The sequence below is a fragment of the Prionailurus viverrinus genome, chromosome E1, assembly GCF_022837055.1.
Source record: "Prionailurus viverrinus isolate Anna chromosome E1, UM_Priviv_1.0, whole genome shotgun sequence".
Lineage (NCBI taxonomy): Eukaryota > Metazoa > Chordata > Mammalia > Carnivora > Felidae > Prionailurus > Prionailurus viverrinus.
This window is the reverse complement of record NC_062574.1, coordinates 51,946,396-51,973,453: the sequence shown is the minus strand read 5'-3', so window position 1 is coordinate 51,973,453 and position 27,058 is coordinate 51,946,396. Positions and strand designations below refer to the sequence as shown.

Sequence of the window (27,058 nt, the reverse complement as noted above, 5' to 3'; positions counted from 1 at the left end):
TCCCTGTTCATTTGCATTTCCTCCCAGGGATCCCGCGCTGGCTTCCCCCACGGCCTGTGTCTTCGGGCCTTCATTAGGAACCTTTCCAAGGTGGCTGTGTGCGTGTATGTATGCGTTCTGGCCTGCCATCTGTGAGAGCCTGCCTGTTAGTAGACACAGGCCGTCTCTACTCTGAAGTGTAGAATGCTCATGCGTCCAGGAGTTCTGACCCCGTTTAGAAAAGGATCTGCTTGAGCCCAGAGGGACTGCCACTTGGCTTTCCCACCAGCCCATCACTGCCCTCCTCATTGGAGCACATTGTGCTGTCACCTCGCACGTGTGGGTCTTCTTAAGGCTTCTCTGACCGAAATGGCCGAAACCCACAGGGCCAGGCATCCTCCATGCATTTCTCAAAACTTGCGCAAAGTGGGTGTTTTCCAAACTGGAGTGACTTCTGTTCCACTGAGAAGGATTTCGCCACATCCTCATCCCGGCTTTGTTAGTATTTACTTAACCTCTATCGAAATTGATTTTAAGTATACTCACTTTAGTTTTTACTCGGTGTCATTTTAAGCAGTTAATACCCATAGAATCACAGGTTTGACGTCCTGATGAATTTTTTCTAATAACACGTCCGAGTAAATACTAAACTGTTTTATTACAATAAAAATGTTCACATCCCAGCTAAAATAATTCTGCACAGCAGGTGCCTGGCTGGCTCAGTTGGTAGAACCTGTAATTCTTGATCTCGGGGTCGTGAGTTCAAGCCCCGTGTTGGGCGCAGAGTTTACTTAAATAAAAAATAAATAAAATAATTCCACGCAGGTCGGGAAAAACTTTATTAAGTATGGTGTGCGCTTTTAAATATCAAAAACATTGGGAGGCAGCAACAGGAAAACAGGCCTACTAATCACTGTGTTTCTCTCGCCCGTGCTCTCAGGTGCCGACACGGCCCCCTGGGGAAATGTGTGCACTGTGTTCCGCTAGAGGTGAGAGCGTGCAGCGTAAGTTCCGGGCTGGCGGGAGGGACTGCTTCCCAGGGCGTGTCAGGTGTCCGCTCTGCACCCCTGCGCCGGGCCGGAGCCGGAGCGGACCTTACCTGTCTATTGCCCTGGGCCCTGGCGTTCCCGCTGGTGCAAGCCGCGTGAAGAGGGCCGGCCTGTATTTATGCGAGCGACCTTCTGGTGGGTTATGAATGGCCGACGCGTTTGTATTGCGGTGATGGACGGGCAGTGTTCCGGCGGGCTCCCCGGACAATCCTTCTGAAACCTGACACGGCGCTGGGGCTGGCGGTTTCTGTGCTCGACGTCGTTTTGATTTACTTTTCCCTGAGTCTCCCGTCCTCCTACTGATTTGTCCTGGTGAGATTGAGAGTTACCATAATAATGCTGACTGGTAACTGGTTACTGCTGAGTTTACAGCAGCAAGGCCAACCTGATTTTCTTCGTGAGCCTCCTCTCCATCTTGCGGCTCCCCCCGCCCCGCCAAATTTTCCTGATAGCTACCTGACCTAGAGCATTTTGTATTTAATAGAGATTTATTTTAATCTCGGGAAGATAGCTGGTACACAAAGAAACCTTTGGTTCTGACCTAGAACGATAAGTGAGAAGCCAGCCCCGGTTCTCTCTCGTTGCCCTCCGTGGGGCCTGGCTTGACCCCCCCCCCCCCCCCGGGGGGCGTGCAGCAGGAGTGCAGCTGCCCGCCTCTCCTCACCTCTCTGCGCCCGCGGGCGTGGGACTGTACTAACCGTGTGTGTTTCGGCAGCCGTTCGACGAGGATTACCTGAACCATCTTGAGCCTCCTGTGAAGCACATGTCCTTCCACGCCTACATCCGAAAGCTGACCGGGGGGGCCGACAAGTAAGCAACCTGAGCGCAGTTAGGCTGTGCCGGTGCGGCTCTGGCGTGGCTCTGACGTGCGGGTGCCCCTTTTGTGTATCTGGCAGGGGTCGCTTAAAGACCACGAGCGCGTGAGTGAGAAAAGCAAAGATCGGGGTCTGGGCGTGGAACATTTGAATTCGTGGCTTCTGCCCCGGTTCTGGAAAAGAAACAGACGGGTGGAGCCTCTGATGCCCTGTCATGATCCTTGCCCGGACTGGCGGGCAGATGCCAAGCTGGCAGTGGTCTCTGTGGAGGCCCCTGGTGAACGTCCCCCGCTTCCCCCAGTACGTGGTGCTCCGGCAACTTAGTGGTATGTGAAGGCGGATAAGATAAGGCGGCACGATGGTGGTCAGTCTTGTGGCGTGTGGGCTCAGCCTCTGCTTTTCAGAAAAACTGAACCACCGCATGGTTCTCTTGGCTCACTTATTCCACAGCCCCCATCAGCCCTTTGCCCTGGAGCCCGCCCCTTTATCAGCTTGATCTCACAGCCATCGTGTGGGCTCGGCAGGCGTGGGCTGCAGCCTCGGCCAGGTGGGCGGTGGGGCGGCCAGCTCTGGGCTCCCTGAGCGCGGGCGGTGACAGTGGCTGGAGAGGGGCTGACCGAGAGCATTTTGAGTTCTTCCAAGCCACGTCGAGTACTTGCCTGTGCGACCCCTTTCCGCTGACTATACTTCACCCTCCCAGAAAGCGATGGACTTCACACCAGGATTTTACAATTCCCATCAGTGCAGCAGGACGAGATGGTGGCTGAACCCAAGGCAGCAACGTTTTGTGAAGGGTGTCATGTTGGCCTGATTGTCGTTTTTTCTCTGACAACCTGCTGACATCCTAAAAGGAGTTTTTAAAAAAGTTAGACCAGGAGGAAAAAAGTCCAACCAGAAACCCATTCTTGCCTGTCCGTGGGGTAAGCCGTGGAACTTCCTGGACTAGGTATGAGTAGAGATTTTGTCGTGCTGAACTCCGTCAGCCTCCCGCACATTTGCAGCTGTCGGTAACGTGCAGGCCGGCGGCGGTCCCTGCTGCCAGCGTGCTGTTGGCCTGTGAAGACAGGACTGAGTTACGGGACCGTTTGTGAATGGGAAGCTGGCAGAGGGTCAAGGCACATGTGCACATTCTCCCCACATCCAGGTGGCGCCCTGGCTTCCTCACGGGATAGTCTTTATTCCAGCTGAAAGCCGGGGACAGAGGTCTTTGTAACGTACCCTCGTCGGGGTTCTTCCCTGTGATTCTGAATTTTTTACGAGCGTCCGAGTACTGGACTCGTGACGTAGATGTTGCTGATGAGTTAATGAAACTTAAAAACTGGCGTTGTTTCCTCTTAGTGGCACGGGTTAGAGCAATAGATATTGAATTGCGTCCCTGAAAGTCTTCATGGGTGTTAGTGACCGACATTGAAAATGGAGACTTTTTGTAGGCCGGTACTTCTGTATTCGTGCGCAGTCTGCATGTGCAGGACGGAGGCTGGGACTCCGCGAGAGCACTTGTTAGCACGTTTCCCTTGCTGTTGCCTCCACACGCTTAGGTCTTTAGAACTCTGTTCAGGAGGGGTAGGATATTTGTCATATGATTTCCAGTTTCCTGCTGAACGTTTCACCATCGGAATGTTTACTCAAGTTGCCTCTTCTTGTGCAGGGGGAAATTTGTTGCTCTGGAGAACATCAGCTGCAAGATTAAATCAGGATGTGAGGGGCACCTTCCGTGGCCCAACGGCATCTGTACTAAGTGCCAGCCAAGTGCCATCACACTGAACAGACAGGTGAGTCGTTTGCCGTGCCCGCCTAGACAGCGGAAAGCGGTAGATTGGTTTTCATGGCTCGGAAATGAACATTTCCAGAAGGGGCCATCCTTGGAGGGAGCCACCCCGTGCAGAGTGCAAGTTCAAGTGCACTTTCAAGTCCTACGCTGGAGGCCTGGAGGTGTTATTTGTGAGATCTGTTTCAGGCGTGGGCGAGGGGGTCTTCAGTTTTCTGTTTTGTCGGCCTGCGTGGAAGTAGAATTTTCTTGGTGACTTTAAAATGCTCCTTGGTTGTGACTTTGCCTTCTGGGAGCTGGGAACCGAATTGTCCTGGAGCCCCCTGGGAGCACCTGTCCGGGCCAGGTAAAGAAGGGAGCTGGACTCTGGAAGGAGGAAGAGACAGGGAAAGCTATACGCAGTATCCTGGCCTCTTCCCCTCTGGTCTCCGTGCTCGCCTGGCCTTCCCTGCACCACTGGCCCATGTTTCCTCCTTAGAAAGCTCTCCATAGCCTTTGTGACTGCCTGGGGACGGCTTTCTTTCTTTTCTCTCTTCCCTTCCCCCACACCCCTTCTCTTTCTTTTTTTTGAAAACTGATTTTTATGCCAGAGATCCTGAAAACCTGCACTTTAGGTGAAATCCCAGTAAGATGAATTTGAATTAATTTACAGAGGAATCCCACCTCTACCCACCCACCCTCTAGAATCTTGATGGCAGAGCACATTCTTTTTTTTTTTTTTTTAAATGTTTATTTTTGAGAGATTGAGAGAGAGAGAGAGAGAGAGAGCGTGAGCAGGGGAGGGGCAGAGAGAGAGGGAGGCACAGAATCCAAAGCAGCCTCCAGGCTCCGAGCTGTCAGCACAGAGCCCGACGGGGGGCACGAACCCCCATACCGCGAGATCACGACCCAAGCTGAAGTCAGACGCTTAACCTACTGAGCCCTCCAGCCCTACTGCCCCCTTCAGGGCACATTCTTAAATCATGTGTGCATGTGTGTAAGAGCTAGGTGAAGGCAATTTATGAATGGCTTAGACTAGAAAAATAAGTTATTTATTACTGAGTGTTTTCATCACCCCATTGTGTGCTCTACAGAAATACAGACACGTGGACAATATCATGTTTGAGAATCACACGGTTGCTGATCGCTTCCTTGACTTCTGGAGGAAGACAGGGAACCAGCATTTCGGGTATTTGTACGGACGGTATACAGAGCACAAAGACATTCCTCTTGGCATCAGGGCCGAAGTGGCCGCGATTTACGAGCCTCCCCAGGTAGGTGGGCTGGGGCTTCGTGGCCTGTGGCTTCTGCTCTGAAGGCTGCGCGGGACTCTCGTTTCAGGCTTTCACTCCTTTTGCTTTATCATTTCCCAGTCTGTCTCCGTCTGTGTCTATACGAGACACGTGCACACAGACACGGTATTTATTTTCCGAATTCTTAGAGGGTAAGTTCACGGCCCCTACGTATTTCAGTGTGCCTTTCTAACGCATAAGGATGTCCTCTTACCTAATAATAAATACACTTGTCAACTTCAGTAGGTTGAACATTGAGGCGATATTGTCATCTGTGCCCTATGTTCCACTTCTGTCTCTTGTCTCCAAGTGCCACACGGCTGCTCTCTCCCTTGTAATTCTGTAGCTTCTTTGCCCATGCCTGTGGTCAGCTGGCTCAGAAATGATGGAACCAGAGGGTCTTTATCCCTGTGCCACACACACAGCTATCTTAGAATGACAGCACCAAAATCACCACCGGTATAAGACTGGAAACTTTTCTGGTGGAAGGAGGAGGGTCCTTAGGGCGTGTCTCATGAGGGACCAGCAATCAAATAGTGTTTTAAAGTCACTTGGAAAGTCCTCTCTTAAGGACTGTGCCACCAACTAGTTAACACATTTACGTTTGTTTGTTTTATTTGCAGCGTTTAGGCATAGGTTTTATGTATGTATACTCTTAAACGTGTTGCACGATTACATGAAGTATGTTTCATTGTATACAATTATTACGAAAGTGAATACTGGAAACATGGAACCCAAGTGTGTGATACACGTGCTGGAGTACTTGGGGAGGGTGTGCTTGTGTCTCTAGTTCCCTATGAAATAAGAAAAACTAAGGTGGCTTGGGGGGTGGCTAGAGTATAGTAAATGTTAGTGGCTGGCTCTAAGTAGTCGGTGTATGAGTCCTCACAAAGAAATTCTGTAAACTTTTCTGTATGTTTGAAAAAAATTTTTAAATAATTGTTTTGAGAGAGAGAGTGAGCAAGCATGTGAGCAGGGAAGGGGCAGAGAGAGAGGGAGAGAGAGAATCCCAAGCAGGCTTCACACTCAGCTTGGAGCCCAACGCGTGGCTTGATCCCAACCACGAGAATATGACCCGAGCCAAAATCAGGAGTCGGACACTTGACCAGCTGACCACCCAGGTGCTCCTATGTTTGAAATTTTTAATTAAAATGTTAGAAAAGAAAAAAAAAATCACGTTTCCAAAGATCCAAGGTACCCCCTTCATCCTGTCCCTCTTTCCGAAATATTTGACTTAGACTTCTAAAATTTGAGTTTAAAAAATTTTTTTTTTTTCCAACGTTTATTTATTTTTGGGACAGAGAGAGACAGAGCATGAACGGGGGAGGGGCAGAGAGAGAGGGAGACACAGAATCGGAAACAGGCTCCAGGCTCTGAGCCATCAGCCCAGAGCCTGACGTGGGGCTCGAACTCCCGGGCCGCGAGATCGTGACCTGGCTGAAGTCGGACGCTTAACCGACTGCGCCACCCAGGCGCCCCTAAAATTTGAGTTTTTAAAATACAAGCGAATAGATATTCATACTATCCTTCGGGTGTATGCCTAGCATACTCACCCTTGTCGCCTTGCACTGTGTTCTTTACGTCAGTCTGTGACCCACCGACTTCTTTTTTTATTATTATTAATGTTATTTTTAACGTTTATTTGTTTTTGAGACAGAGACAGAGTATGAGTAGGGAAGGGGCAGAGAGAGAGGGAGACGCAGTCTGAGGCAGGCTCCATCCAGGCTCTGAGCTGTCAGCACGGAGCCCGAGACCCACCGACTTCTTAAGTAAAGGTCTGAAACCGCGGGCCCCGTCGCTCCTGCCTGGTGTGCGGGTGTGTGGCTCTTGCACACGTGCCGTTGTCTCCCCGGCTGTATCTATGCAGGTTCTGAATGTCGTCTACACCCCTTTGTCCATTTCTGTATTTACCGAGAGCTGCAGAGGAGGTGTCTGAGTGGACCTACTGTGGTGGCTCCTTGGACGGGGGTCGCTAGGTGGCGACAGAGGCTCTGCCTGAGAGCCGGGATCCCCGGATTGCCCAACCGGTAGGGCACTAAGTGTGCTCCGTAATGAGGGGGCCGCTTTTGGAAGCGTAGTACGTTCGCCTTGGGTTTCGTACCGGGTCTCTCTCGTGAGGAGTTTTCAGCAGGTCTGTTGGGAGCTGATTGAATTAAAAACGGAAACAAACCTCTGTCGTCCAGACAGACTCCTAACAGCATCGTCCTGGAGGTTGAAGCCATTGACCTCCAATAGCATCCGGTTCGTTAGAAGCGGAAGCCCATGCCGTGACAGGTCTTGAAACCAGATCCTTAGATTTGTCCGGACCTGTGCTCCGGAGGTGTAGGTGATCTCCACGTGCTAATACTCAGCGACAGAAAGTTCTTTTGTTGTTTTGCCAGAATTTGACTAATTTACAAGGACGCGCCCAATCAGTATAACTGGGTCTGGGGCGGCCTTCACTTTTCTGTGCCTGTGGCTGGGGTTTCTGCCGGGTACGGTACTTCCTAATGACCCTTGAGCTACGTGTCAGCGCAGGCTCTGTCCACGGCAGGGAGTTGGGCTCTTGTGGCCGGCGTAGGTTGTGTGTGAGCCAGCCAGAGTCTGAGCCCACCTGCCGCCCCGAGCCAGGTGCTCTGCCCACCCACCAGCAGGTTGCCTTGTCCTTTCCTTAGGGTGTGCACGCCTATCATTGCTCACTTGGTCCTGTGAAGTGCAGCACTGTGTGCGAAACGGCGCACACGTTTTCCTCGCCCGTTTTCTGGAGACGCGTCACCTTAGGTTTTCTGGAAACGTGTTACCTTACAGCTCAAATAATCTTGCCTAACCCGGCCCAACCCGTTTGGAAGGCAACTGTTTACCCAAGGGAGTTTTGAAACGGACTTTGCTCAGTGAAGGAACCCAGCAGGAAAATGTGTAGAGAGCCTTTCTCCTCCCTGAGAGCAGCCACGTACTCGGCGAGGGACTGTGGGGGGAACCACCTTGCCCTCTCAGTCTGGGTTGCAGAGCACCGTACGGCCTGAGGAGGCCAAGCCCCCGGGCTGCGTTTAGCTGCCCTTGGGACTCCTGAACTGGAGCCGGGTGGTTGTGGGCTCCTCTGAGTTGGGTCTGCTCCTTTTACTGCCCCAACAGATTGGCACGCAGAATAGCCTGGAGCTTCTGGAAGACCCGAAAGCTGAGGTGGTGGATGAGATTGCCGCCAAGCTTGGCCTGAGGAAGGTACGGAACATTCTGCTGGCTTTTGATGGGGGGGTCGGAGCTGTCTGTTGGGGACCTCCAGGTGGGTGGCACAGCCAGGTCCTGTCTGGGACTGAGCTCCCAGCTACTCAAGGTCAGGTGCAGGCCCAGCGTGTTTACTGGGCGCCACTGCCTCTCTGTTCCTCTGATTTGGAATAAAATGAGAATGTTTCTCTGATCCAAAGTAAAATGAAAACAGATGACTCCCCATTCTGGGGCTTGTGTTTAAATCTGCCGGCCCCTGTTCCTGAGGACAGCTCAGAGAATGGAGGAATGTAATGGCGGGAGCCAGACCCCCTCTTTTGTCCGGGAAGGGGCCTCGATGCCGGGCTATGTGTCCCGCCCGCTGCGGCCCGGGCTCCTGGTGTGAGCCGGTGACAGAGGCCTGTGTGTGGGGTTCTGTTTCCGTCTCAGGTGCTTGCAGCCTCCGGTGCTCCTTCTTCCGTCATCATTGGACTTCCTATTTCTGATTTAGGTGTCTGAGCACGTGAGGTTTCCCAATTTTACTGGGCAGTTAGAAAACAGAGAACTTTCGTTTTGAGTCTGTTTTGTTTTTTCTATTAAGTTTACGTATTTTTGAGAGTAGGCGAGAGAGTGCACGAGCTGGGGAGAGGCAGAAAGAGAGAGAGAGAGAGAGAGAGAGAGAGAAGATCCCAAGTGGGGCTTGATCCCACAAACTGTGAGATCATGACCTGAGCTGAAATCAAGAGTCAGACGCTTAGCCGACTGAGCCACCCAGGCTCCCCAATCCTTTATTATTTGTTTTTTAATTTAAAAATTTTGTTTTTGGGGCGCCTGGGTGGCGCAGTCAGTTAAGCGTCTGACTTCAGCCAGGTCACGATCTCGCGGTCCGTGGGTTCGAGCCCCGCGTCAGGCTCTGGGCTGATGGCTCAGAGCCTGGAGCCTGTTTCCGATTCTGTGTCTCCCTCTCTCTCTGCCCCTCTCCCGTTTATGCTCTGTCTCTCTCTGTCCCAAAAATAAATAAACATTGAAAAAAAAATTAAAAAAAAAATTTTGTTTTTATTTTTTTTAATTTTTTATTTTAGAGCGCGAGCACATGTGTGAGCAGGGAAGGTGCATAAGGTGAGAGAGAGAAAGAGAGGGAGAATATCCCAAGCAGGCCCCTGTGGCCAGCGTGGAGCCTGTTGCAGGACTTGATCCCATGACCCTGGGATCATGACCTGAGCCAAAATCAAGAGTCGGATGCTCAGCCACCTGCGCCACCCAGGTGCCCCTATCCTTAATTTCTTAATCAACTTATGAACATGGAAAAATTAACTCTCTACAGAAGATAAAAGTGCAAAATAAGGAATGTATTTAAAACCTAGGAATGTTATAAAGCAAAGTCATTTTCACAAAAGCTTTCAGAAACGTCCTATTGTTTCTAGCAAGGAATCGGCATCTTGATTTAGGGCCAGATTTTGGTTTAAATTCTTGAAGTTTCTCTTGTTCAAAAGAGAAACTGGTATAACTTCTTTTTAAAATTTTTTTTTAGGGGCGCCTGGGTGGCGCAGTCGGTTAAGCGGCCGACTTCAGCCAGGTCACGATCTCGCGGCCCGTGAGTTCGAGCCCCGCGTCGGGCTCTGGGCTGATGGCTCAGAGCCTGGAGCCTGTTTCCGATTCTGTGTCTCCCTCTCTCTCTGCCCCTCCCCCGTTCATGCTCTGTCTCTCTCTGTCCCAAAAATAAAAATAAACGCTGAAAAAAAAAATTTTTTTTTTTAAATAAAAAAATTAAAAAAAAATAAAACCCTCCATTCTTAAAAAAAATAAATAAAATAAATTTTTTTTTTAATTTGTACTTTTTTTTTTTTTTTTTTTAACGTTTACTTATTTTTGAGACAGACAGAGACAGAGCATGAATGGGGGAAGGTCAGAGAGAGAGGGAGACACAGAATCCGAAACAGGCTCCAGGCTCTGAGCTGTCAGCACAGAGCTGAACTCACAAACTGTGAAATCCCGACCCGTGATTGCCAAAGTTGGACGTTCAACCGACTGAGCCACCAGGCACCCCGTTTGCTTGGGTATTTTTGAAGAAAATGAAGTTCACATTTGCCTGGTCTTGTGTGCGGGAGAGGGATTTGAAGAGTTCTGTGTCGGGGTTGTGCCGGAGAGGCTCTTGGGCACTGCATCGCTTCTCCGGAGGATGTGTACTTGGTTTCCATCCCCAGCCCGGCTCTGGTTCAGGAGGGGCAACCGGCTGTGAGGTTCCTGGGTACAAGAGGATCAGGGATCACGGAGCACACAGACAGGCAACCGTCCGGGACGGGCGTGTGGGTGCCCTAGTGACAGGACTCTCACTCATTGTACCCCCCAGACGGTTTCTTCAGCACTGCAGCAGAATGCAAGGGAGCAGCTGGGCAAGGTCTCCGTCGTAGGGCTCCTTATTTTAAGTGCCTTCTCTATGGAGTCCGCTTTCTTGTCTCACAGAGAAAGCCGTAGCCTCTTAAACAGCATCGTCTCTAGTTGCTTGCTCATTGTGTGCCTTCCTGGTTGGAGTGTAAGCGTTCTGTTAATCTTGTTCTTGCCAGCGGTCTCCCCCCACACCCGGCACGGGGCCGGGTACCGAGTTGGTGCCACGGGGCTTCTAACAATAGGTGAGCCCTGCTCGCTCACCGTCACCTCCAGCCCAGCAGTACCAGGGGAGTGTGGCCGTTTGCAACTGAGTGGAGTTTGGAAGTCATGGTAGCTGAGTTGAGGAGCTGGCTCGTGAGAGAGTCTCTTACTGAGAACATTGTTCTTAAGTTCTCCGGGCAGAGGCCAGAAAACATTCACCACCCGTTTTCAAGAAGAGGCTCGGAAGATACTTTCCTTTTTCCTGCAGGTTGGCTGGATATTTACAGACCTGGTCTCAGAAGACACCCGGAAGGGTACGGTGCGATACAGTCGGAATAAGGTGAGGTGGGATGGGAGCCCGCAGCTTGGTCACGAGCCCGCGGGGTGGCCACGCACAGCTCATCCTGGCTTCTAGGCCAAATGATTTTCCACACAGTGGGGAAAATCGATAAATTACGGATGGGTCTGTCGACGTGTCTTCTAGAGCAAAACCCCTGGCCTTCACCTGCCAGTGCTGTGGGAAGGTGAGCCTGTAGGGCGGATGCTTGACGCTTCTGGCCTTCATAGTTATTTGCGGTGGGAAAGGAGCCCGTGACAGCTAGGGACTGGAGGTGTTGACGTCGTGTAGCCGTTGACAGAGTTCAGTTCTTAATGTTTTCTAAAGAAGAAATAGATGCCGTACAACTCCATGTGCCGTTTCTCTTTTCTTAGGACACCTATTTCCTGAGTTCGGAAGAATGTATCACGGCAGGAGACTTCCAAAATAAGCATCCCAACATATGTCGACTCTCTCCAGATGGACATTTTGGATCCAAGTTCGTTACCGCGGTGGCTACAGGTATGTGTTTTGTTCTTCTTTTGGTGGCTTTTCATTCTCAACTTAGTTACTACTGTGCCTGTGAGATGCAGATTCCTCTTTTTGTTTTGTGGTAGAAATCTAGAACTTACCTGCATCGCCCGCAGAGCCACTGAAACTGGGGCCTCCGCGTGGCTCTTCCCTGATCTGCTCCCGTTCCAAGGTCAGGTTCACTTGGTTCTGGGTCTCTGCTCGGGGCTGCCTTTGCCCCTTCCGGGAACCAAGAGTGACTCTGGCCGTGCAGGAGAAGTCTTACTGTTTGTTATTTATTTTTGACGTCGTGAATAGGAGTCATTCAAGATACCATTTCCGTGCACGTGTGTGTGTGTGAGAGGTTATATATGTCCTATTCCGTGTTATGTGCGTCACAAGTAGATAGTGACCAGAAAAATCGGGGCCCCATAAAAAAGTGCCACCACATCTCCCATAACATCCTTGACGGACGCTGTCGTAGGAAGAGCCAGCCATAGGACCATGCGGTTTAAAACGAGTAGGAACTTTAAACTTGAGAACCAACTCCTGCAGACATGATCTGTTTGGTCACTTTGGTCCAGTCTAACCCGGACCCCGTGAAGGTCTGGTTTCTGCTCTCACAGTTTGTTCACGGTGGCCATCCTTCCCCTAGTCTTGTAGGAAGAAGCACCCTCAGGTCACACCAGTGCGCACATAGCCCGAGCCCGTAAGCAACTAGATCCCCTGCTAATCCAGGTTGCACTGCCTGAGTTTTTAAGATGCATCGGCTTGAGGTCCATTGGGATTGGTAGTCACTTCTTTGAAATGAATGTGCTTTTGACGAGTGAGAGGCAATGGCAGCAGCTTTCACATGCTAGTGTGAATTAGTTGAGTTGGATTTATTTTCCTAACCTGTTGTTGGGCCAGGTACTTAAGGGAGTGGATGAGAGCGTCGAGTGGGGTTACAGTAAACGGTTCCCCAGCGTAGGGTCCTTCCAGGAAGGCGGCTTGGCTACGGGCTGTCACGGTGGGTGCCGAGCAGGAGGAGAGCAGCTCAGACTGGACGCTGAGCAGGGGAGCCGGGGCAGGGCGGGGGGCGGGGGGGCCGTCCGAAGCATCGCACCTCGTCCCGCTCCCAATGAAAATAAAGCGCGCCGTCCCCCTGCATCAGTGGTTCCTCACCGGGGGCGTGTCGCTGCCCCGTGGAGCTGTTAGGGCTGCACTCCCCACGCCGCACGCCCGAGGCCCCGGTGGGATGGGAAGGAGCGGGCCCGTGTGTCTGCGGCCGTCTCCCAGGAGACTGCTGCATCCCGGCTTTATGGTGCCTCTGCAGGCCCCGTGCCCGCAGCCGCCCCTCGAGCTGCTGCTGAAGCTCTGAGCTCCCCCTCGCCCCTCCCCGCCAAGAACAACCGTAGCTCCAGACGTTTGGAGGAAGGGAGTAACGATCGCGTGTGGGGTTTGCTCCTGTGAACACGAAGGGTCTGCTGGAAGGAGAAGGCGTCGTCGAGCCCGAGTTGAAGCTCTCTGCTCTAATGCTAGCTTCGGTGTGTCTTGGAGGGCTGGCCGCCCACACCTCGGGGCTGTGGGAGTGCCTTCCCGAGGCTGAGGCCCAGGCGCAGAGTTCTTCCGCCACGGGCCCTGTCCTCCTGCGCGCAGGTTCCCTTGGCAGGTGGACTAGGAGGGGAGTGAGAGAGCTCGTCCCACAATCCCCTCAGCTCAGCCGGGATCGGGCCTCCCTCGAGCCTAGAGAGACCCGCCAGAGCTCGGCGTCTCGCTCCTCCGCGTGGAAACGAGCGTGTCTTCTCATCGAATGTACCTTTGGAGGCCGTCCGTGTGGGTGAATACTGCTTTGTTTTAAATCGCCTTCCATTTTACAAATCCTGTTTTCTGTTTTTCGCTGGTCCTCAAAGGCCAGGCTCTTTTCCGACGACCCATCCTGTTTTAATGATCCATCCAAAAGCCAGGGTGGGTTTACAACGCCCGAAGCAAAATGGTGGCCAGAGGCACCCACTGAGGGCGGCCTCGCCACGCTCCTTCCCCACCTTCCCCTCTGCTCCTTCTAGGCCAGCGCGCTCCTCCTTGGTGTGAGGGTGGTGTGCCTGACCCCGAGCGCACCGGAGGGTGAAGGGCCTTGCATCTGCCGCCTCGACCTCAGTGAGCGGTCGTGGCCAGCTCTCCCCAGGATGTGCGTCAGGGCCGGAGAGATGCTAGGCTTGCTCGCCGGTGGGCCCCTGGAGCCCGTTCAGCTCTGCCTTGGGAAGCCGGCTGCTGCCGTCCTCTGGTGTGCAGAGTGGAACACGGCAGGCCCCCGGCTTGTCCTCTCCAGGCTGGTTCTGCCCCTGTCCTTCACACTTTCTGATCGTTTGGTCATCAGGTCTGGTTTCTGATAAATGCTTGAAAGCCAGATGGAAAAACATTTCTGTTCCCCGATGAGGAACTTAACTTCGTTTTTGTCAGGAGACTAAAGTAGAGATATCGAGAATTTTTTGTTTTTTTTAAATTTTCCAAAGCCGCCAACGATAATGGACATTAGAGTTGTCAGAACGTCACCCGATTATGGAGGCGCGTGTATTTGTGGCGGTGGAAGTCGGCCAGGTGCACGGCCTGGTCTTCCCTCGGCCAGAGGCTCGGGGCCCGCCTTTGACGTGGTGCCCGTCCTTCTCTCCAGGGTCTCCTCTCAGCCAGGTTGCCGCTCGGTTCCACTTCGCTGGATGGTTCCCTCTCAGTGGCTTTTGCACTGTCCTTGTCCCTAATTTTAAGACTTGCTGGAGGTTTTATGAAGCGATGATGGAGAGAGGAGTGGGGAGAGGCACGCAGGGCCGCACATGGCACAGTGAAGCCAGCGGCCCGGGCTGAGGCCCCCTGCGTGCTGGCCCTGGCTCTGTGGCAGCGTCCTCGCCTCCCGAGTGTGGCGCTAGAGGACAGTGCGTGGCCGTGCGGGCGTCTGTAGGGTAGAGACCACGGTACAGACGCTGTGTTGTCTTCACCGCTTGTCCCGTCCGTCTCCGTCCCCCTCCGCTCACTCAGGAACGAACGCAAGCGTGCTGGAGGCAGGGCTCTGGTGTTCCTGACAGCTAAGAGCCCCGGTGCTGGGTGACAGCACACATAGTCTGGGGTGGGATTGGAGGATTTTTTTTTTTTTTAATGTTTGTTTATTTTTGAAGGAGAGAGAGAGAGACCGAGCGTGAATGGGGGAGGGGCAGAGAGAGAGAGAGAGAGAGAGAGAGAGAGAGAGAAAGAGAGAGAGACAGAATCTGAAGTGGGCTCCAGGCTCTGAGCCGTCAGCACAGAACCTGATGTGGGGCTCAAACTCACGAGCCGTGAGATCATGACCTGAGCCGGTCAGACGCCTAGGCACCCCAGGATCGGAGAACGTTTACCAGTCCTGTTTTCTGATTCTGAGAGAGCGTGTCCTTGGTGGGAACCGCTTGAACAGCTGCGCTGCGTCTTCGTGCCCCGTGTCCGCTGCCGTGCGCTCCAGCCACTCGTAAAGTTGCGGCGGCGCGTTTTTGAATTCTTACCCGAGATAGACTCTTTGGAGTGGGTTTGTTCTGTTGGTCCGGAGTGAAGAGTGACAGATACGGACTGGGTTCGAATCTCGCTCGTGGATGCTCATCGAAGGACTCTCTCTTGCAGGTGGTCCCGACAACCAGGTCCACTTTGAAGGGTACCAGGTGTCCAATCAGTGCATGGCGCTGGTCCGTGACGAGTGTCTGCTGCCGTGCAAAGACGCCCCTGAGCTCGGCTACGCCAAGGAGTCCAGCAGCGAGCAGTATGTGCCTGACGTGTTTTATAAGGTAAAAACACCACGGTACCCAAGGAATCGTGCGGCGTGGCGTGGGCGCGGACCCGTGTTGGACTCCGCGGTGCCCTCAGCTGCTTCTCCTCTGAGCTTGTTTAGGACCCACCTTGTGGGTAACAGCGCCCCGTCCTCAGGGCCTCAGGGCTTGGTATTCAGCTGCTCGGGCTTCTAACTGAAAGGAGACGAAGCATTCACGGGGCTGGGTCCTCTGCCGCCAAATCAAAGCCCTGCAGCACAGAGACCATTCCTGTTTCCCAAGACAAGACGACGGGATACATCACCAGGAGTCCAGGGTGGAGCTGTGTGCTCAGTAATTAGGCCCTCCGCGGGGCGCCGGCATTTGAGTTAACAAGTTGGACAAAGGGTCGTCTGTTTAGAAATCCTTTTCCTTGTGAAAGCTATAAAAGCTGTTTTTATCGAAAAATGTCCTGTTGAACATGTAGGAGTCAGGTGCTTCCCTAAGGGAAGCCGGAGAGCCCGCTTTCCTCCTCTACTCGGCACTCGTTCTCGGGTCCCGTCGGGTGGACTTGGGTCCCGTCTGCCCCATCCTGCCGCCTGGAGGGCTCCTTGAGTCATGTCTCTTGGCGCGGGGCGGCCTTGCCACGTCTGAGGGCGCTGTCTTCACTTGGAAGGGTGTCTTCGCGGTAGAAAGAATTCTGGGTTGACCGGTCAGCTCCACCGTCCCCTGCCTCGGGGTGTTTCTCGCAGGAAGCCCCTGTGCCCCTCGTGGGCTCCTCCATTCACAGTGTGACTTTCCTGCTGACTGCCTTTCCGTTCTTGTCTCATCGCTGGTTTTTAGCAGCTTGACTTTGACTCGGGTAGTCTTCCTCGTGTCCTGCGTTTGGCGGTGGTTGAGCTTCTCGGGTCTGCGAGTTGTGTCAGTTTTTGGCCATCGTGTTTGTTTTACGTTGCTGCCGTAACAGGTGTTTGCGGACGTGGCGGCCATGAGACCCGGCTCAGGCGTTGCCTCGTAGTCCGGTGCTCAGGGGTCTAGGGTCTGCCCGGGCCACGGCAGGGTCGGTTGGGGCTCTGATGTTCTCCGTGGCGTGAGGCGTCGGCAGCACCGAGTGTCCCGGCCCCGGCCCGGCGGCAGGTCACGGCAGGGCCGTCCGCTGCTCTTCCCTGGAGGCCCGCAGGAATGTGCCCTCCCGGCCTGCCCGTTAGTCCAAGGTCATCTCCCGATTTTAAGGTCAGTTGACTAGTAACCTTCATCACACCTGCAGAATCCCTTTGCCACGTGAGGGGACAGATCCACGGGTGTGTGTCCTCCTCCCATTCACGGTCCTGGGGAGGAGGCTGGGAAGTATCCCAGAACCATTTCTAGAATTCTGTAGAATTCTGCACATGCCAGCCGTTCAGTACCTTTTTCTTTTTTGGTTTGGGATTTTGTTGTTGTTGTTTGTTTTTGATCGCTCAGGGACTCCAGTCACACGTGTATTTGGCTGCTTAAAGTCCCACAGCTTACCGATGCCCCATTTGTCGTATTTCAGTCTGTTTTCTTTCTGTGCCTCATTTTGAGGAGTCTGCGTTGCTGTTTCTTGCGGCCTGTTCGTCCTGGCTTGTGTGGCGTCTGGTCTGCTGCCGCTCCCATCTAGCAAACCGTCCGTCCCGGGCGTGATCGCTGCGGTTTCCTCTGGTGTGTGTGTGTGTGTGTGTGTGTGTGTGTGTGTGTGTGTGTGTGTGTTTCCCACACCTCCACCTGCCTGCACGCATGGGATGCAGTTATAATGAGTATTTTGATGTCCCGATCTGTTAAATCTGTCTGTCACTTCTGGATCAGTTTTGATTGGTTGATTTTTTTTTTTTCCCCGAATTATGGGTTGTGATCATGGCGTCTTAAGGTCCTCGTGTCCAACATTTGTATCATCTGTGGGTTTGCAGCTGTTGTCTTTTTTTGGTGTAATGTCTGTCTTTTCTCTTCACAAGTTTGGTAAGTTTCCGCCGTGTGCTGGTCATCGCATATGAAAAAGCCAAAGACCCCGGAGGACGTTTTTCCCTGGAGACGACCCCCCCTCTGTCCAGCGGGGCCACGATGCAGCACCCAGATGCACCAGAGCGGTACTTAGGGGTCAGGTCTGACTGACATTTATGGAAGACTGTCCGCTGCGGGTTCTTGCCTTTTCATGGAGTGCAGTCCAGAGTTCCTGCTCTGTAAGATGACACCTGCTTTGGGTGTTTGTCCCCTCGGCCCTGAATGACTGGGAGATTCAGTCTTCTCCTGAAACAGGTTTCAGCTTGGTTGCTGTGTCGTGCAGTGTAAACACGTGGAGACTCCACCCCACACACTTCAAAACTTGTATTATCTTGACTGGGAGAATGGCTGTGTGTTTCAAACCCCCGGGTCTCAAACGTGGTCACCCCAGCCCTGTGCAAAGCCCGTCTCTGTCAGGTTCTCTGTGTGCGGCCCCGGCCCGCTGCCAGTGAGCTGAAATCCCAGCCCTTCATGCTCTCGGGAGTGGGGAAGCCTTGTGGCCCTCATCACTGCGTCCGCGTGTTCACTGCCCTGCTGTGTGGCCTCCAGGCCCCTCCTGCCCTCAGAGCAGCCCTCTTCGGAGGTCTTGCACGTTCAGTGCCAGGCCACCGCAGTCAAGCAGATGGTGCCGTGACACGAGTCAAACGCGTGTTTTGGTTTCCCAGCGCGTGCTGAAGTTCTGGGTACACTGCAGTCTGTTCAGCGTGCCGTGCCGTCGTGTCTAAAAAACAGCGTCTTTTAAAACTTTAATTGAAAAATACTTCATTGGGGCATCTGGGTGGCCCGGTTGGCTGAACATCTGACTTTGGCTCAGGACATGAACTCACAGTTTGTGAGTCCGAGCCCCACGTCGGGCTCACTGCTGTCATCGCAGAGCCCGTTGGGATCCTCTGTCCCCCCTCTCCCTGCACTTCCCCTGCTCACGTGTGCGCCCTCTCTCTCTCTCTCTCTCTCTCTCTCTCTCTCTCTCAAAAATAAATAAACATTTGGGGCGCCTGGGTGGCGCAGTCGGTTAAGCGTCCGACTTCAGCCAGGTCCCGATCTCGCGGTCCGTGAGTTCGAGCCCCGCGTCGGGCTCTGGGCTGATGGCTCAGAGCCTGGAGCCTGTTTCCGATTCTGTGTCTCCCTCTCTCTCTGCCCCTCCCCCATTCATGCTCTGTCTCTCTCTGTCCCAAAAATAAATAAACGTTGAAAAAAAAAAAAAATTTTTTTTAAAATAAATAAACATTAAAAAAAACCATATTTTATTACCCCAAAACGCTAACCATCATCTGAGCTTTCGGCAGGTCGTAATCTTTTTGCCTTGATCTGGGGGCTGCCAGCCGGTTAGGGTGGGGGCTGCCGAAAGCCCGGGTGGCTGTGGCAAATTGTTGCCAGACGACAGCCGGGAAGTTTGCTGCAGGCTCGTTCCCTCGCCGATGGCTCCTCTGCAGTAGGCGACGCTGTCTGACAGCGGTGCACCCCCAGGAGAGCTTTCGGAGCCACAGGCCGTCCTCTCAGACCCCACCGCCCCCTCGTGCACGAGTTTACGTGACAGCAGAGATCACTGGGCACGGGTCACCACGACAAATGTGGTTCTAACGAGAAGCACCAAACAGGACACAGACACGAAGTGCACAAAGGGTGTGGGCCATGGCGCCGGTGGATTTGTGTGACGGCAGGGCGGCCACAAACCCCGGTTTCTAAAATCTCACAGCATTTGTAAAGCACAGTAAGACGAAGTGAGGCGGCTGTTCCGTGAGATCGCACGGGGGCTGTGACCTGCCCTCCAGGTGCGCGGCCTCCGTGTGTCTCAGGGCTGAACCGGGGCGGGGGAGGGGGGGGGCGTGCGCTCCGGGCCTCCAGTGTCCAGTCTGTAGCTGTGGCACCGCCACGTGCCCTCCCCAGCACGCCCCTGGCTCTGCGTGCGCTGGACACCCTGAGGACAGCCCCCCGCTCAGTCCCCTGTCCCCTCGCCACCGCGTGCCCACGGCTCTCTAACAGCTTCTCAAGTGCAGCTTTAACAGTCCGTGTTCTCAAGCTGTTCGTGGGGGCCGTTTGGCACATGGTGTGGGTGTCTCTGGGTCCCGGCAGCTGGCGGGGTGCCAAGGCGTGGATCTGAGAGGGGGCGGGATTCGGGGCTCTCCTTTCCTACCTGAGAACTGTGCTTCCCGTGGGCCGTGGCTTTCTGAGAGCTGCAAGCGTCTCCTCTACTCCCCACCTCGGCCGCTGGGTTAGGTTTCGTTCCGATTGTGGTTGTCACCCTCCCCTTTCTGGTTGGAGAGAGGAGGCTCAGGGAGGCTCGCGCAGCCACAGGTGGAGGGGCACAGGCGGGGGCTGCCGGGACCGCAGGGTCTGGGCGCCAGCACGCTGCCCGCGCGGGAGCCTGTCACCATCCCTGGGGACACTCGAGACTTGTGACGCTCCTAGCACGTGGAGTTCTAGAATGGATAAAGGGCGCTGCCTGCTGAGCCGGATGCCCTGCGTGAAGCCTGGCGGAAGGGCTTCCCTCTCTTCGCTGTCTGTGCAGAGTCCTCGTTGCGCACAGAGTTTTGGAGGGGATTCCCTTTCCGGAGGTTTGCGCTGCCGGGAGTGCGTGTTCTGGAGTGATTGGCTGGGAGAGGCCTGGAGGCAGTGCTTGCGGAACTGGAACTCGTTCCGGTGCTTGTAGGCTGTGTGACGCCTTTGACGTCCTTTTCTTAATGAGCAGGTGTCCACGTGGAGAGAGATTTTCTTTTTTTTTGTTTTCAAAGATTTATTCTTTTTTTAATGGTTATTCATCTTTGAGACAGAGAGCGAGAGGGTGAGTGCCCTCGAGTGGGGGAGGGGCAGAGAGGGAGGGAGACAGAGGATCTGAAGCGGGCTCCCTACTGTCTGCAGCGAGCCTGGTGGGAGGCTCCAGCTCACGGACCCGTCAGATCGTGATCTGAGCCAAAGTCGGACGCCCAACCTACTGAGCCACCCAGGCTCCCCTCAAGTCTAAATTTTGTTTTAATTTTTCAGTGTTCATTTATTTACTTTTGAGAGAGAGACAGCGAGAGGGAGCACGAGCAGGGGAGGGGCAGAGAGAGAGGGAGACACAGAATCCGAAGCAGGTTCCAGGCTCTCAGCTGTCAGCACAGAGCCCGACGCGGGACTTGAACTCACAGGCCGCGAGATCCTGACCTGAGCCGAAGTCGGACGCTCAACTGACCGAGCCACCCGGGTGCCCCTCAAGTCTAAATTTTTAAACCATTTTTGACAGATGAAATTCACATGTAGTACAACCGCCGAGTCACTCGTTGGAAGCGCACGGTTGGCTGGTGTGTAGCATATTCACAGGGTCGGGGGGCCAGCACCACCACCTAATTTAGAACCTTTGTCCCCTAGACAGAAACCCACAGAGCCCGAGCCTCCCGTCCTAAGACTCCTGGTAGTTGTTCCTTTGCTTCCTGTGTGGGTTTGCTTGATGGAATCGCACACGCGGGATCTGTTGTGATGTGTCCTTCACCGCTTCCCATAACGTCTTTAGGTCCAGCTGTGTCTGTGGGGTGTGGTCCTCAGTCTGTCTCATCAGCGCACCAGGCGGCCCGCTGGGGGCGGCGGGGCCTTGACCTGGAGAGGGACTTTTGAAACTGGAAACGACCCCACTCGTAACAAAGAATTTACTTCCTCACCAACCAGAAGGAAATAGAGGCTGAACACCCCCTGGATTGCTTCATCTGTGCGTGTGTGTCCGTGTTACTGGGTGGTGGGGGCGCTCCCGGGCATGGGGAAGGGACAGGGCAGAGGAGCAGACGACTCGCCCGTGCTCTGGCTCCCGGCACCTCCTGGCTCCGTTCTTTCTGCTCCTGAGTCCACACGGCTGCTGCCACTGCAGGGGCGGCACTCTGGGGTCCTGGCTGGACAAATGGGGTCCTGGCCGGATACACGGGGTTCTGGCTAGAAACCTGGGGTCCCGGCTGGACATGCTGGGCAACCGGCAGGGCGTGTGTCGTAGAGGACAGGCATGCTTTCCTTGTTGGCCGCGTGTCTGGAAATGCCTGCGAGTGAAGGACCATGGCTTTTGCCGCCCCTGCTCCTTCCAGACTGGTGCCGTTGAGGGAGAGTAAGGCTTTCCTGTGACGGCTCGCTCGGACGCCTCTCAGGTCTGGGGCAGTAATGGAGCTAATGGGGAGGGGTGCTCCCATTGGTCTTCCAGGGGGGTGGTTCCTAGTCCCTTGTTTAGGGCTTCTCCACCCCTCCCCCTGCCCCAACTCCCTCATGGTGTTTAATAAAAACCAAAACCATGAGGCTTGACAGCACAGACCTGGCCCTCAGGTCCTGTTTCTGTAGCAGGTACTTCACTCGTCAAATCACACCCTGCCAGGAACCCATGTGAGAGTTAAGTTATCCCCGCCCCCACCCCCAAAGTTCCTACCACCCCCAAAGTTCCTACCTTAGATGCATTTGTGATGCAGTGTTTTGTAATGCAAAACCAGTATTTTGACTCATTTTTAGCACTTGAGACCTAAGGTCCTGCTGGCTGCCATTCTGAACAGCTGGACGCCATTCTGAACAGCTGGACAGTGACTTCATCTGACCCTTTGTAGGAAAGCTGTGGGTCTGCGGGTGATGACAGAATCCGGTATCCTCTTTCACAAGCTGAGTGTCTCCCATCCGAGGCCCCTCACCCAGGCTCTCTGCCTCCTTTAGCAATAGCGTGGGCCCCTGGCTCCACCCCAGCACATGCTCAGGAAGCCCTCACGTGCATAATACGAATGAAAACGTCACTTCAGATGAATCAAACTGCCATCTGTTTTTCTTTTCAAAGTTTTTGGAATGAAACATCAAATAGATATGAGGATTATTACTTTTTCAGTTGGCCAACCAATACTTTTTTTTTAACTTTGTTTTTGGGGGAGAGAGAGCGCGCGCGCGTGTGGGAGTTGGGGAGGAGCAGAGGGAGAGGGAGACACAGAATCCCAAGCAGGCACCAGGCTCCGAGCTGTCAGCACAGAGCCCAATGCGGGCTTGAACCCATGAACCGTGAGAACATGACCTGAGCCGAAGTTGGACGCTTAACCTACTGAGCCACCCAGGCACCTCCCCCTACACTGTGTCTTTTTACCTTTTTTTTTTAACTTTTTTTTTTTTTTAATGTTTATTTATTTTTGAGACAGAGACAGAGCATGAATGGGGGAGGGGCAGAGAGAGAGGGAGACACAGAATCAGAAGCAGGCTCCAGGCTCTGAGCTGTTAGCACAGAGCCTGACGTGGGGCTTGAACTCACAGTCCGCGAGATCCTGACCTGAGCCGAAGTCGGACGCTTAATCGACTGAGCCGCCCAAGGTGCCCCTGTGTCTTTTTAAAATTACATTTTTAGCATTACATTAGCCTATATTTGGGCCAAAAAAAAATTAGGTTTTCAAACTGTTTGAAATTGGTAAATGTGTGTTTGGCAGCTTTGCTGCGTGTTATTAGTTCCTTGAATTTATTTTATTTTATTTTTTATTTATTGATTGTTTAATTTACATCCAAGTTAGTTAGCATATGGTGCAACAATGATTTCAGGAGTAGATTTCTTAATGCCCCTTACCCATTTAGCCCATTCCCCCACCCACAACCCCTCCAGCAACCCTCTGTTCTCTATACTTAAGAGTCTCTTATGTTTTGTCCCCTCCCTGGTTTTATATTACTTTTGCTTCCCTTCCCTTAATGTTCATCTGTTCTGTATCTTAAATCCCTCATATGAGTGAGGTCATATGATATTTGTCTTTCTCTGACTAATTTTACTTAGCATGATACCCTCCAGTTCCATCCATGTAGTCGCAAATGGCAAGATTTTTGATCGCTGAGTAATACTCCATTGTATATATATTCCACATCTTTATCCATTCATCCATCGATGGACATTTGGGCTGTTTCCATACTTTGGCTGTTGTCAGTAGCGCTGCTATAAACATTGGGGTGCGTGCGCCCCTTTGAAACAGCACACCTGCATCCCGTGGATAAATGCCTAGTAGTGCAATTGCTGGGTCATAGGGTAGTTCTATTTTTAGTTTTTTGAGGAACCTCCATACTGTTTTCCAGACTGGCTGCACCAGTTTGCAATCCCACCAGCAGTGCAAAAGAGATCCTCTCTCTCCGCATCCTCACCAACATCTGTTGTTGCCTGAGTTGTTAGCGTTTGCGATTCTGACAGGTGCAAGGTGGTATCTCATTGTGGGTTTGATTTGTATTTCCCTGATGATGAGTGATGTTGAGCAAGTTTTCATGTGTCTGTTCGCCATCTGGATATTTCTTTAGAGAATGTTAACGTCTTTTGCCCATTTCTTCACTGGGTTATTTGGTTTTTGGGTGTTGAGTTTGATAAGTTCTTTATAGATTTTGGATACTAACCCTTTATCTGATACGTCGTTTGCAAACATCTTCTCCCATTCCATTAGTTGCCTTTTAGTTTTGCTGATTGTTTCCTTCTCTGTGCAGAAGCTTTTTATTTTGATGAGGTCCCAGTAGTTCATATTTGCTCGTTTCCCTTGCCTCCAGAGACGTGTTGAGTTAAGAAGTTGCCATGGACAAGGTCAAAGAGGTTTTTGCCTGTTTTCTCCTCTAGGATTTTGATGCTTCCTGTCTTATGTTTAGGTCTTTCATCCATTTTGAGTTTCTTTTTGTGTCTGGCATAAGAAAGTCGTCCAGATTCATTCTTCTGCGTGTCGCTGTCCAGTTTTCCCAGCACCACTTGCTGAAGAGACTGTCTTTATTCCGTTGGATATTCTTTCCTGCTTTGTCAAAGATTAGTTGGCCATACGTTTGTGGGTCCATTTCTGGGGTCTCTATACTGTTCCATTGATCCCAGTGACTGTTTTTGTGCCCGTGCCATACTGTCTTGAGGATTACAGCTTTGTAGTATAGCTTGAAGTCTGGGAGTGTAATGCCTCCAGCTTCGGTTTTCTTTTTCAAGATTGTTTTAGCTATTCAGGGTCTTTTCTGGTTCCATACAAATTTTAGGATTGCTTGTTCTAGCTTTGTGAAGAATGCTGGTGTTATTTTGATAGGACTTGCATTGAATATGTAGATTGCTTTGGGTAGTAAGTTCCTCTAATTTATATACATATTCTGTGGGTTTTCTGCACAGATGAGCATATTGTCCAGAAATGGCAGTTGTCTGCCCTTTCCCATTCATTTCGGCTCCTCGTGCTGGTAGGGCTTCCAGAACAGTGTCCAGGGACCAGTACTATTATCTTGTTTGTGACCATGAAATAAGTGCTTTCAGGATTTTATCATTAACTGTGAGTCTGTCTTTCTGGTAATGCTCTTTATTTGGAGATTTGCTTTTTGCTTGCATGTCTTGTAAGTTTCTTGCACTTAAGAAGCGAGCTCCCTTTTGTCACAGAGCCTATGTTGTTTCTTTAATCCTGCTGTGGTTTCCCTGGATTGCTCACTCGCCTGTCGGTGAGAGCAGGCTAGCAGTGCTTCCCACAATTTGTTACGGACTTACGGGGTTTGAGACAGTCATTTCTCACATGTTTTAGGAAAATACCAGTTTGAGCAAAGAGACCTCCACAGGCAAGCATTGAAGTAACTCCTGTGGGCCGCAGGCTGTAGGCTGTGGGCTGTGGCCTGCAGGCTTACAGATGGGACACACACCGATGCCTGTCTGAGGCTACTCATCGTGTTGTTGTATGTGGTAAACAAAAATGGGAAGTACTTCTACAAGTTCACTAACAGGGCCTTCAATCAAAATATGTCTCTGGGATAAAATACTACGTATGTGACTGTTAAAGGCATGTGCTTGAAAATTATTTAAAAATCTGGGATAGGGGTGCCTGAGTGGCTCGGTCAGTTGAGTGTCTGTCTCTTGGTTTTGGCTCAGGTGGTGGGATTGAACCCCACGTCAGGCTCTGTGCTGAGTGTGGAGCCTGCTTCACGTTCTCTCTCCCCCTCTTCCCCTCTCCCCTGTTTCCCTTGCTCGCACTTGTTCTCGCTCTCTTAAAAAAAAAAAATATCTGGGATAAAACTCATAATGTAAAATTAAGCGTGTACCTGTACGTGCAGCGTAAAGATACACGTGTAGGTGTTTGTGCGCACATCGATGTGTGCATTTATACGGAGGACGGGGCTGGAGAGCTCGGGGGTCCTTCGGGAGGGTGGTGCTTGTCCACAGCTCCGATCTGTATGTCCCGGCACGTACTGTGCAGCCTGCAACGAATGGCCGGGGGTTGGGAAGAGGTGCCCTGAGACCGAGACACCGGAGAAGGAAGGAAGGTGAAGAGACCCGCAGGACGGCCAAGGCGTCGTGTTTTCTGTGCTTTTCCTGAAGGAGTCACTGCTTGACCTGGGTTGTCTTCGGGGGGGTGTTCACGGTGGAGGGCACTGGTCTTTTCTGTCTTCTGTGCTGCGTTGATGCTACGTGTGTGTTTCTTTTATAATTTAATGCAAGAGTTGTACTTGTTCATGGTCGCACCCTTGATTCCTGCAAAAAGACACAGGGAAGTCGTGATCAGCGGTAGCCACTGTTTGTGTCTAGCATGTTTCCTTTTCATTTCTGTTATTTTAGAGCAGATTTTTTTAAGTTTACTTATTTGGGGAGCACACCTGCGCACACAGGGGAGGTGGAGAGAGAGGGAGAGAATCCCAAGCCGGTGCTTGTGCAGCGCCCAAGCAAGTGCAGCGCCCAACACAGGGCTCGATCCCACGAACCCTGAAATTCTGACCTGAGCCGAAATCAAGAGTCAGATGCTTAACCAACTGAGCCCCCCAGGCGCCCCATCAGGTTTTTAAGTGGGGCTCATAATGATAAGGGAGCACGTTATTGAATATGTGGCTGAATCAACGTATTTAACAACTGACATCTGCTTCCGTTGCTCCTGGATGCCGCTAGGGGTGCTGGTGCACGTTGGTGCAGCTCTGGACAGGACGCCGGTGCCGGTGTCCCCATCGTCACCCCGGCCGCGGGTAGGTGAGGGTGCGGATTGGGAGAGTGCTGCGTTCCCTGGGGTTTCCCTGGGGGTTGATTTGCAGGCGTGGTGTTTGGATGGTGTTCGGGGCTGTCGCCTGGATGAGGTGGAGACGAGCGTCCAGGGCCAGCTGAGGCCTGGGCCCCCAGCACGGACAGGCGGGGCTGCCGTGCACCCTCGGGGCACAAGGGCACACCCGGAAGCCAGGCAGAGCTTCCTTGTCAGGAGGCGCCCGTAGGTCCAGAATGGGGGCGCCGTTGGCACCACGTGGCCGTCGGGGCCTGGCGCAGCTAGCGTGGGGAACGCGGGGCTGGTTAGGGTGGTTTAAAGAAGAGACCAGGGAGGAGCCAGGTCTGCTGGGAAGGCAGGCGGAGCAGTGGCCGGTGCTGCTGTGGGAAGCGGGGCCAAGACACTTGCTCGTTCAGGGTTTCGTGAACGTCAGAGAAATACCCCGCGTGTGTGTCCTGTGGGAAGAGGTGACGGGCGGGGAACAGAGGAGACCGCGAGTGGTGTCCTTGCGGCAGCGCAGCACGGTAGAGAATGTGTGGCGGCCCTGGGCTCCGGGGTTTTCAGAGACAGGACGGTCCCGGCTGGGGGTGGACGGGGGCCCCGAGCTCCCGGGCCGGCGGGCCGCTGCTGGAGGGCTGGGACTGGGAGTCTCGGGGGACCAGTTTGCACACGGGAAGCCAGGCTTCGGCCGAGAGCAAGGCCACAAGTAGTGGGTGGAAGCTCGCCAGCGAGCATCTAGGCAGCGGGAGCCCCGAGGGGGTGCCGTCGGACGGGGTGCTGCAGCTCCAGGGCGCATGTGCTTCAGGGGCACAGGTCTGTGTCTCACTTAACGTACAGGGACTTGACTAATACAAAATCGGACGTGTGCTTCCGGGAAATCCGAAATTCTAGATGACGGGGAAGTAGGCGCCCGGCACCA

The 27,058-nt window shown here is 52.9% G+C and overlaps 1 protein-coding gene across 3 annotated transcripts in view; it reads left to right on the top strand.

The window, feature by feature from the left end:
• NPLOC4 (NPL4 homolog, ubiquitin recognition factor) overlaps window positions 1–27,058 on the top strand; it is a 61,737-nt gene that overhangs the window by 18,863 nt on the left and 15,816 nt on the right. For all 3 annotated transcript variants that reach the window (XM_047833948.1, XM_047833946.1, XM_047833947.1), the window contains exons 5-12: window positions 920–968; window positions 1,744–1,838; window positions 3,492–3,615; window positions 4,685–4,864; window positions 7,994–8,080; window positions 10,920–10,991; window positions 11,363–11,489; window positions 15,096–15,256. In XM_047833948.1, the coding sequence (XP_047689904.1) occupies window positions 920–968; window positions 1,744–1,838; window positions 3,492–3,615; window positions 4,685–4,864; window positions 7,994–8,080; window positions 10,920–10,991; window positions 11,363–11,489; window positions 15,096–15,256 (895 nt within the window). The remainder of the gene's footprint in view (window positions 1–919; window positions 969–1,743; window positions 1,839–3,491; window positions 3,616–4,684; window positions 4,865–7,993; window positions 8,081–10,919; window positions 10,992–11,362; window positions 11,490–15,095; window positions 15,257–27,058) is intronic.